General features: G+C 48.8%; 1 protein-coding gene across 1 annotated transcript in view; it reads left to right on the forward strand.

Annotated features, from left to right (window-relative positions):
• Positions 1-8,351, forward strand: part of TOP1MT (DNA topoisomerase I mitochondrial) — a 10,996-nt gene extending 2,645 nt beyond the window's left edge. The window contains exons 4-12 of the mRNA XM_035895624.1: positions 250-394; positions 1,383-1,526; positions 2,050-2,235; positions 2,838-2,906; positions 4,001-4,115; positions 4,583-4,710; positions 5,475-5,569; positions 7,251-7,400; positions 7,823-8,351. Of these exons, the coding sequence (XP_035751517.1) occupies positions 250-394; positions 1,383-1,526; positions 2,050-2,235; positions 2,838-2,906; positions 4,001-4,115; positions 4,583-4,710; positions 5,475-5,569; positions 7,251-7,400; positions 7,823-7,925 (1,135 nt within the window). The 3' untranslated portion in view covers positions 7,926-8,351. The remainder of the gene's footprint in view (positions 1-249; positions 395-1,382; positions 1,527-2,049; positions 2,236-2,837; positions 2,907-4,000; positions 4,116-4,582; positions 4,711-5,474; positions 5,570-7,250; positions 7,401-7,822) is intronic.
• Positions 8,352-11,476: the final 3,125 nt, after the last annotated feature.

Consider the following 11,476-nt stretch of genomic DNA (forward strand, 5'->3'; position numbering starts at 1 on the left):
CGCTCCAGCCCCCCCAGGTCCTTCGGGGAGGGAGGGGCCCAACCCTGACCCCAGCATTCAAGGGGCGGCCTCCCCAGTGCCCAGCACAGGGGCACGGTCCCTGCCCTGCTTCTGCTGGCCACACCACTCCTGATACAAGCCAGGATGCTCTTGGCCACCTGGGCACCCTGCTGGCTTATATTCAGCTGGCTGTTGACCAGGTGTCTTCTCCTTCATGGTCTGAAGGCTGTAACCCTGCTCTGCCCACAGGGACTCCAAGATCCCTGAGCCACCAGAAGGGCACAAGTGGAAGGAGGTGCGCTTTGACAACACGGTTACCTGGCTGGCCTCGTGGACAGAAAACATCCAGAACACTTTGAAGTACATCATGCTGAACCCCAGCTCCAAGCTGAAGGTTGGAGTGATGCTGCTGTTCAGGCAGAGCTGTTCCTTGTTGGGCAACGGGCTTTTTGCCAAGTGGAAAAATTAGAGGAAAGCAGAGATGTCAACAGAAATGTGCTTGGCCCTGCCAAAAAAAAAAAACGGGGATAAACTAAATTAATTGGTACGCCATTGAGTGGTGAGCGGAAAAGGACAGAGATGGTGGTTAAGTATCAAGCCTATTCCAGGGGATGGATTGCTACTGGAAAATGTGCTTGGCCCTGCCAAAAAAAAAGGGGGGGATAAACTAAATTAATTGGTACACCATTGAGTGGTGAGGGGAAAAGGACAGAGATGGTGGTTAAGCATCAAGCCTATTCCAGGGGATGGATTGCTACTGGCAGAGCTGTCCCTGTGCCATGCTGCTCACATGTGTCCAGGGAAGGCTATTGAAAGCCAGGCAGGGGTAGAGAAGGCCTGCAGGGACCAGAGTCTATGGGGCTGAATTAATTTATGCCAATTAACAGAGGCTAGGGAGAGGTGGGATCACCATCTGTAGTGCCATGGGAGGGAGGGAGTGAACGCTATGGGGAGGGAAAAGTGATTAAAGCTCTTTCCCGTCCTCAAAGCAAATAAGGAAACTGCGTGCAAGCTGGGTGCAACTGAGCTAGTGCATCGTGTCAGTCCACGTTGGTGATGTCCAAGCAGCAGCCACCATGGCTGTGCAGTGCTCAACCTTGACTCCTCGCTTGCTGTGTGCTGGCTGCCAGCTGGTGGAGGACACCTCCAGCCTATGAGCAGTTCAGACTTGGCCAGGATCCCAGGTCCAGCACAGCCAGCAGAGGGCACAGGAACCCTAGATGAGCTGTTTCTGCTCTGATTTTTCCACTTGGTGGATTTTTTTACTCAAGAAAACGATGGGGTTTGAGCAGTATTTAGATGCTGGAGGTGTTCCCAGAACAGGGTCTTTCTAGTAGGGGTGGAAGGAAGATGGGGCACTGTGTCTTGGTCTCTCTTTCTAGGGGGAGAAAGACTGGCAGAAGTATGAGGTAGCCCGACGCTTAAAGGATGTTGTCCACAAAATCCGTGCTCAGTACCGAGCTGATTGGAAGTCCAAGGAGATGAAGAAGCGACAAAGAGCAGTGGCCCTCTACTTCATTGATAAGGTATTTGCCACCTCGCTCTGGCCCCCAGATCCCCCATCCACATTGAGGTTAGGGTTTAGCTTACCTGATCCACCCCACCCTGTAGGTTTTTTTGGTGTCTGCTGGTTGTACTAGCCAGGGTGGCTCCTCATGAGGCATCTGGCAACGATCATAGAGGATGGCAGCTCCTACTATCTGCTGCTGCTTGTGTGAAGACACAGTTGTGGGGCAGTGCAGGAGCTCTACTGTCCTTCCTGGCCTTGACTAGAATGTGTGTCTCTGTGGGATGGCAAAGGCCCCACTGGAGAGTTGGATAACTATTCTGGAGGGAATATTTTAGGGTTTCTTAGAACAGTGAAATAATCTTCTGCTGGAGGCAAGTCAGTTCTTGGTTTCTACCAGGGTCCTAGCAACCATTCAGTGAGATGCTGCCCTGAGAAAGTTTTCTCTTTTTTTCTTTTCCTCCCTGGTGCCCAAGTCCACACTAACCTTTGAAAAGGGGAATTGTGGTGGGCTGGAATGGATTATTCTTGTCTCCTTCCAGCTGGCCCTGCGAGCTGGCAATGAGAAGGAGGAAGGAGAGACTGCAGACACAGTTGGCTGCTGCTCCCTGCGTGTAGAGCACATCAAGCTGCACCCCAAGCTGGATGGGCAGGAGCACGTGGTGGAGTTTGACTTCCTTGGGAAAGACTCAATCCGTTACTACAACAAGGTGTCAGTGGAGAAGCTGGTGAGTGGGACAGAAATGGAGACAGTGGCTCGGTTCACTTAGTGGTCATCAGTCCCAAATCTGCATCTGAAATCCATTGAGAAGATGCCTCCTGTGCTTTAACACCATGGTGGCAGCATGTGTGTAAGATGCAATGGTGCTGGGTGATAAGGACACACACATGTGCTAACCCCAGCCTGGGGAAGGAGGAGAAACTTTGGAATAGGGCTTTCAAGGTCATTCTGGCCCATGAACCATGAGAGAGAAGCCCTGCCTCCTGCTGGAGCATCTTCAGTTGACTGGTGGGCATTAGGACTTGAAGTGTCCACACTGATATTTTAATTTTTGCTTTGCCTATGGGAAAGATGAATTTAATGGTGTTTGTAGGGTAACTGGAGTGCCAGGGATAGCAGAGATTGGGGGGAAAACATCCTGTGGCACCAATGGCTTTGAGGTCCCAGTGGCAGCCCTTGAAGTTAAGAAGGTTGGTGGTGTGGTAGGATGTGTACTACATGAGTCTGAATCAGAGTCTGTCTGGATGAGAAAGCAGACGGAGGTGAGAGAGATGTCTGGAAGCAATTTGGTCCTTGTTCCTGACCAGGGCCATCCTTACTCCTCTTTAGGTGTTCAAGAACCTGCAGCTATTCATGAAGAACAAGGACCCAGCAGATGACCTCTTTGACAGGCTCAATGTGAGTTGTCACTTCTAAGCTTTTCAAACAGCACTGATGGCCCAAGGGAGTAGAAGCTAACCCATGACATCCCTCTCCAGCCTGCAGGCTCCTGGGCTGTGGTGTTGCACCAGTGTCATCCCTTACCCTGGTTTTCACTATCTCCTCTCCAGAGACACCACTGTATCTGTTTGAATGCCCTGTTGGGATGCTGTGATATTTTTTCTATCCTCTTTCTGTGTTGGTAGCATCTCCGCTTCTCTGAATGGAGGCTTGGCTGCCTGCCTGCGCCCACAAGTAACCCATGTCCCCGTGAAGGAGGTGGCTTTCTGCTCCTTCATTCCTCGAACTCATCTGCTTGGGATTTTTTTTTTTTTAGCCTGGGAAGGCCTGCCCACACACATTGCTTGGGGCGTTGCTGGAGGTGTCAAACTTCAGCCGTTTGACTCTTTCGCACCTCGCTGGGGCTCAGCAGAAGTGTGAGAGGCTGCCGGAGCACAGGGGTGCTGGAGAGATTTTTTTTTTTGTAGCCTTCCCTTCTGAGCTGCTCCCTTGCAAAAACTTCTTCCCTCCTCTTCCTCAGTATAGCATATGGGGTGCTGCCACCCATGCTCCCCATCTGCCTGTGTGCCCTACAAAGCCCTTTGCCTATTTTGCCTCTGAAGAGGCTGCTCCTCTCTGGTTATGTGGGATTTATCTGCGATAGGCTTTCTTGGTACAAGTAAAGCTTCCTCCAAACCCCGGATGGCTTATTAGCATCTTCTGGTTCCAGTCCAACTGCAGCCCCATGTTCTCTGTAGAACAGAGAGATCAGGCGTGATATATGCAAGATGTGATATTGGATGGGAGATGTGTCCTCTTTGACATAGATGGGCAGAAATTGTTGACTTCTAGAGAAATTCTGTGTGGGTTTAGGTGGAGTTTGTGCTGGTTTTTGGTAGATGAGGGCTTGACCCAACAAGTAGATCTGCAAGCTACAGGAGACTCTTTTAATGCCTAATTTGGTTGCTGAGGCAGAAGGTGATCTGAAAAGCAAGTGTTTTATTGTCCTGGCTTCTGCTTGTTCTCTTCCTTCTTTCTTTCCCCCCACTTTGTCCTATCTTCCTTCCTCCCAGACAACCATCTTGAACAGACACCTCCAGAGTCTGATGGATGGTTTGACTGCCAAAGTGTTCAGGACCTACAATGCCTCCATCACCCTGCAGGAGCAGCTCAAGGCACTCACGAACTGTGAGTTACTAACGGTGTTTGTGGTATTGCCAGCTGTGTTGTGTGGCCAGTGGGCTCAGTGATGTCCATCCATTGCCTTGGGGTCTTTCCTTGGCAGGTGGTGTATCACATTTTAGGGTAGGATGTAACTTATGGGGGCATGCAGCAGGTTGGGAACCATGCTAAGTGAGAAAGAGTTATCTGCTCAATGATAGTCTGACTGATAGCCAAGATGGGAATGTTTCTTCTTCCCCCTTCCTTGCATTTCTGGTTGGTTGTGTTATTTTTGCCTGCCTTGGATACCTGAGTGATGAAGCACAGTATCAGATTCGGTGATGCTCAAGTGTCCTTCACCAACTTCCCCAACCAATATTGCTCTCCCCTGAGAAAGGATGGGAAAGGCAAACAACTTGCTGCTGTCCGGGTCTGTTCCCTGCCCTCCTCAGCTCCCAGAAAGGAGATATAGTGATGCTTCCATTTATTTCCAGCTGAAGACAACGTTGCGGGAAAGCTCCTCTCTTACAACCGAGCTAACCGAGCTGTGGCCATCCTGTGCAACCATCAGAGGTCTACACCGAAAACTTTTGAGAAGTCAATGCAAAACCTTCAGACCAAGGTGAGACAGACCAAACTGAGAGAACCCAGACCTGATCTCACGTCTGTGTGGGTTTTTTGGGGGGGTTTTTTTTGGTGGGAGGAATATGGGGAGAGGGTGAATAACCTGATGCCTAAAGAGATTGCATCGATGCAAGTGTGGCAAGGAATAAACCAGGAATAGTGGCTTTTTAAAATCAGTATGGAGCACCAGCATCCCAGGGGTGGAAAGGAATGGGGTAAACTCAAATGCTGGATGAGACACGCTTGGCAGAGAGTTTGTTTTTCATCGTTCCATATCTTCAAACCAAGCTGGGTGCCTTTTGCAATGGCACAGCTTCGACACAGTTGGCTCGGGACCAGAGAAATTGGTTTTTCTCTCTGGCTCTTTGCAGGAGGACCAGCTGAAACATCATGGGTCTGCTATGGAAATACCTCAGACTACCGCTTTTAATTCACACTCAGCTTTTGTTCACACTCTACTGGTGAGCTCGGAACTTTGCAGTGGGCGCCAGCACTGTCACGAGCCAGTTGGTCTCAGGCAGTTGCACAAGATGAACAGATAAGAGCTGCAAATGTTTCTGACATCAGTATTGTGAGGAACTTTTGCAAGATGCTAAGAAAGGCTTGAGCATTGCTGTAGGGGCAAGTTGTTGGGACCGGTGAGAAATGTAGAACTGTAGGGGCTGGTGAGAAATGGAGGAGTGGTGTGGCAAGGGAAAAAGGGAGGCAGTTGAAACCTCTAGGGAGGACAGGAACATGGGCTGACTTTGTTTACCTTCACAGATCGATGCCAAGAAGCAACAGGTGGAGGAAGCCCAGAAAGAGCTGAAAAAAGCTGAAGATGAGTTTGAAGACACAAAAGATGCCAAAGCAGAAGCGTGAGTGACTCTTCCTCACACTACGCTTTTGCAGAGGACCTGTGGGTGGGGATGGTGTGGTCTGATGCCCTACGTGCAGATGGCTGGAGATCTTGTGGATGGTTTCTTGCAACAGCAGGATTGGAAAGAGCTCCTTCAGGTGGATTTCCTTGGGATAGGGCACATCTCTTTGACTACTCAGGCTTCAACCCAAGCTGCTGGTGTCACCGAAATCGGGAGGAATAAACCTCGTAACACCAATGTAGTGTTAAAAGGCAGGCATTCTTTATTCACGGCGCCAGATGCACGGGGGATCGCTCCACCTAACGTGCATACCTGGCATCTGTTTCAGTCAGGTTATATAAATCAAATATACACATATTCATGACATTCATACATAATCAATAACATTCTCTCTCGTGATTGGTACAAATTCTCTCGCTTCCTATGTAAATTACTGTGCAAACTCAGTTGTTCACTTCTATTGTTCCCTTTTGAGTAGGTGGTATCATTTGGGTAGGTGGTCAAAATGGGCCTGTGGTCATGATCTCCCACTGCTGGAATTACCTCTTACCTACTCGGCTCTCAGTCTTGGCAGTCCTAGCCAACTTTCTCGGTCCACTACATGAAATTACCTTCCATCTTCTTCTTTTGACAGGTGCCCATTGTCTATAGCTTCAGCTACAGAAATAATTACCTTAAGACTACTCTCATTGTCCTGAACTTAGTGTTCAGTTGGGTAGGGCTGTACAGAAGAAAGTATAGCAGCATTCGTGGTTGCATTTTGTAGTTAACTGATTCGATCCCATCACCCCAATGCTGAAAACTAAGATACATAACAATTTCATCATTATTTTAGAATCATAGAATGTTTTGGGTTGGAAGGGACCCCTAGGGGTCATCTAGTCCAACCTCCCCACAGGAGCAGGGACACCACTAACTAGATCAGGCTGCTTTTGGTTACACTGGATCACCCCAATGCTGAAAACTAAGATACATAACGATTTCATCATTATTTTGGTTACACTGACTTGGGCTTATCCTACAAATGATATGGTGCAAAGGATGCCTCGCTTGGGGTCGGACCTGGGGATACGCAGACTAGCCCTGATGCATGGTTTTCTCATGGGACACTTGAGTGGTGGATTATGGTCTGTCCGATCTCTGCAGCAGTCGGTGCATGGGATCTGTTCAAATTTCCTCCCCTCACCTAAGTGGGACTTGCTGGCCAAAGACAGGAGGAGGTTGGAGGAGAGAAACAAGGCTTGTATTTTATGTTGTACTCTGGGTTGTCTTGTTTCCTGCTCGTGCCCTGTGTTGCTGAGATGCAGAGCAGGGTGTCAGAGATGGTCGTTGTTCATGGAGCCTGAATTTTAGGAGATGGTCTCTGCTGGGTGCGGGCTTTTGTGCTTGCCCAACTTTGGTAATAATCACGTAAAGAAACAAAACAAAAGTTTTGTATCAGGTTAAAGTACTTGAAATGGGTTAGTGCTGAATGGCATCTTCCCCTTTGCCATTTTGGAGTATTTCTAGGCTTAGGCCTTATAGGACTTAAAGTGAGTGTAGAGACTACTCTCAGCTGAAGCTCACTGGCTTCACGTCATGCTCCCAGGCAGCTACAGATAAGAACTGCTCTGTATTTCACCTCTTCTGCTTCTTTTCCCCCTTAATATGCTGTCTGTTGTTCTTCCTCTGCCCTCAGCAATGTGGAGAAGAAAAAGAAACTGTTGAAGCGGCTGGAAGAGCAGCTGGCCAAGCTGAATGTCCAGGCCACAGACAAGGAGGAGAATAAGCAGATAGCTCTGGGCACGTCCAAGCTGAATTACCTGGACCCCAGGATTAGCATAGCCTGGTAAGTCTTGGGCATGCTATGGGGCAGATGTTCCTCTAGAGACGTGCTGATCACCTAGCACTGCCTGGGGAGGAAGGCAAACGCATGTCAGAGCCCTGAGCCTTTGGGGGGGGAAAGGAATAAACTCTGGCCAGAGAAAATTGTCCAAGCCCTGAAGGTGTGGGGAAAGGTGAGCAAAATCCAAAGCTGAGGCATCCCTTGCTGTAAATAACTTTTCAGGATGTCCCTTCTGGATTCCGGGCAAGAAGGGGTCACTTTGCACGTTGTCATTGACAGTGGCACCAAGGTAATTTCTTAAGGAGCTGGGGGCTAAGGAGTTTGCATGGGTGAAAGACTGCACCCTGAGCAGAGAAGACCGCTGTGGTGGGAGCAGAGCGGGAATGGGGTAGCACATCCCCACCGCTGTCCTGTGGTCTGTACAGGTGCAAGAAGTTTGGCGTGCCCATCGAGAAGATCTACAACAAGACCCAGAGGGAGAAGTTTGCCTGGGCAATCGACATGGCCGACGAGGACTTTGAATTCTGAGGCAGTGCCTTTCCTGTTACCTGGTGCTCCTTTTGGTGCTGTTGGAGAGTATTTTTTTCATGTGCGGCTGCAGTCGTTGCAGGGGTGGGGCTGGGGTGTGGTCTAATGAGTTTGATACGGGTATTTTGTGCCTTTTTTTGTACACAAAGCACCAATTTTCTAGTTGAAACAAGTATTGCTGACTTGTGACACTCATCGTGACTTTGATGTGAACTCTTAATTCTTCTTCAGAGTTGCCAAGTGCTTTGGATCTTTTCTTTCCTCCTCCGGAGTCTGGGAAGAAGATTGAATGAGAGCCTTAATTGTGCTGATAAACAAGATTAGATCTAATCCTATCTCCCTGATGTAGCGGAGCTGTGCTGCTCTTTTCAGACTCTCTGAATTGGCTTGATGGGGAAGCACAAGGCAGTGAGAGCACTGAACAGGCAGCTGTGGTGTAAGACCTGGGCTTGGGTCAGGGATGCACTGGGAAGAAGAGGGGGGAAAAAAAATATCTCAGGGTTCTGCATGTCGGGGTATCTTGTGCCCTTTCACCTCCAGGAGAGGAGAAAACTCTGCTGCTGCACAAAGATATTCAAAATGGAAAAATGTGGGAGGGAGCAAATGTCATGGCAGGAGAAGGAGGGAGGGGAAGATGCTAGACTGAAAGGCAGGTTTCACGTGGGAGGGGATGAAGCTCACCTTGGCATGAGCAACATGTACTTTCATCACCCCTATGTAGTTAAACCTTGATCTGGGAGAGGAAATCTTATTTGGGGCCATGCTTTCTTTCCCCTACTCGCTTCAGTTGGCTCTGGCTCTGCTCGCTGTATCCATAGCAGAAACTAAACTGTCCAGCCACAGATTCAGCAGTGGGAGAGGATGATGGGGCTGGCCCAGGCTCTGGTGGGACGTGAGCGTGCTGGAGCTGTGCCTGCGTTGGGATGACAGCTTCCTCATCAGGCTGCATCCTCCCCAGTCTGCTCCTGCTGGGCACGAAGCAGGCAGGGCCCAATAGTGTAAACTGCTGGTGCTCGTTGCCTAATTGGCTGCTTTTCAGAGGGGAAAAAATAAGTGGTATCAGCATGTACCTGGCAACAGTTAGCCTACATGCCAGTGAATCTCAGGTGTAAGCAAGCTGTTGTGCTGGCAGCAAAGCCTTCTGGCATCTCAGGGCTGATGTTCAGGTTGCTATGGTCTACAGCTCTCGGTGCTTCCCATGTGTTCATTTACAGCCACTTGTTCCTGCATGTAAACTCTTGCTATTTTGGTTGGAAATCAGGTACTTGAAATGCAGTTCATTAAAACTGGAAGTGGTTTCTTTTTTTTTTCTGGGTATCGGTGACTGGAAGCTTTTTACGACTCCTCCAAGATGTGGTTCTGCTGTGAGCTGATGTGCAGAGCTCTGAGCTGGGGTTCGGTCTCTGTAACGGGGTCTGTGTATGCTCAGTTGTCTTCAGGCTTAATAGGAAACCCTTTGCCTTCAAGCGAAGAGCCTGCCTGCAGATCTTAAAAACCTTTTGCCCTTGGTCCCCAGGGGCCTGCGTGCAAAACCGAGCCACCAAAATTGAATTGCTGCCTGATAGTAGAGTCATCACAAATGTAAGGGGAAAATGCACGGGTGAAGCCAATACTGTTTTATCTCGCATCCACACTGGGGTGTGCTCCACCACTTGGCTGAGATGTGGCAGCTTATGAAACCCTTAACCAGACGGTTTCTGCAAGCCCCGAGAGCTCATGTTGGTTTTAATGAGGCAGCTGACTCTTAAACCAGGGATGTAAATCCATCTGAATGGTGGCAAAACTTACTCTTCTGGCAAAGGTAGGCCAGTTGTCAGCTGCACAAGCAACGGGCAGGAACTGCCAAGCATCCCTTGACCCTTGCGTTGGACTTGTACCTGTGAAACGGAGGTGAACCACTTTGGTCCCAATGGATGGGAGATGTTTTTTCTGCCTACCCTGCTAAATGCTTTCTAGCTTTCTGAAGAGGTTAAATTGAATATTCACCACTAACTGTTGTGGAAAGTTTGTAATTCTAGCCAAGCCCCTAGTTAGTGAAACAGTGCTCCTGTCTTCCAGTAGCAGAAAAAAGGAGCAAGAGGCAATTGGGCGCGTGCTATGGGTGTTTCTACTGAACCAATGGATTATTTTTTTTTAAGTATTTCCTAGAGAAAAATGTGTCTCAAGCACCATGTGAGAGCAAGGAGCTGCATTAGTAAGAGTAGCTGCAGCAGTTTAAACAGCTCCTGGGGAACAGTGGAAAAATTACCCCAGAAAGCAAATCCTACTGCAGCTTTGAGGGGAAACAAGTAACTTGGTCTTTGGCCTCTCCTCCAGCAGGTTCCCATCAGTGCTGTGATCCTCACTGGCTGCTGGGTTAATGGGGTGGGAAAGATTGGGTAATTGCTGTCCCACATGATCCTCACCCTGGTTTTGCTGGGGCAGTGGATCCATAAAGTGGGTGCTAGCAATATTTCATATTTACAGGGCTGTGCTTTCCTCAACAGCTCCCCTGTCTCTGCCAAAGCATCCTGTTTCTCTCCAAAAGACCATGCCTTGAGCAAAATTGAGGTGGTTCAACTGCAAGGAGAGCTCAGATAATGAAGCTGGAGGCCTTGTGTTTGCCTCTGTGCTGCAGCAGATGAGAAGGGCCAGGCTGGCAGATGGGCTCTGTGCGATACCAAAGGACTTGTTGGCCATGCTCAGCTGCTCTGGATGTTGGAGCTGCAAAGACCTGCCAGTGTCAGCTAAACAGTAATTATTGGCTGTTCTGTAGGAGCTTAAATGAAGCGTCTTTCCCCCAAAGGGTGTTACCCTGGATTGTGTTGCCCTATAAACTGGTTCTATGGGGCTTGACCATTTCTGTCAAAAAGCTTAGTGAAACCAAGATTGGAAATCAAAGTGCCTGGTAGGTATGAAGCAAAAGCAAGGTGGAGAGTTCATGTGTTTTGCCAGGTATCAAATAATCCCTACTGGGGTGAGTAACACAATGTGTTTGAAATGGCTAAGCTTTAAAGAGAGGCTGATAAATCTGGGGAGTGTCCTTCTGGTCCTTGGCCTCAAGCAAGCAAGGTACAGGTTGGAGAAGTTGAGCTACTTGCCATCAGTGGCATGAAGCAGCAGTCTGGCCTAATGCCCAAACTGATGGGGCTTTTCCACTGCTCAGGACCCTGTGGAGCAGGATCACGGCCTGTCACAAACACCTCTGAGAGTAGGATCCCTCTCCCAGCCCAGCAGTTTGGGGTTATTTGGTGACTCCAAGCAATACTTGCATAATCAGATGAACTCTACCTGCCTTGGCCCTTCCAGGGATGTTTTCAACTCTGCTTCTCTAATGAAGTGTTTTTTCTGTGGGCATGTAAAAGCCTGTGCTTTGATGCCTAAGACCCTTGGTAGCCCAAAGTCAAGATACTAGTGTTTTTGCCAGTATTTGATTAGTGAAAGGCAAAGTCAAGTGTCTAGCATTTTTCCTTTGTAATTGCTTCCTTTTTTTTAAATTAAAGCAAAAAAAAAAAAAAAACCCACCCCCCAAAAACCCCAAAAAATTGCAAAAAGGGAAGATCTGGTTTCAG

This window comes from Egretta garzetta, unplaced genomic scaffold, assembly GCF_000687185.1.
Source record: "Egretta garzetta isolate BGI_Z169 unplaced genomic scaffold, ASM68718v1 scaffold495, whole genome shotgun sequence".
NCBI classification, from domain to species: domain Eukaryota; kingdom Metazoa; phylum Chordata; class Aves; order Pelecaniformes; family Ardeidae; genus Egretta; species Egretta garzetta.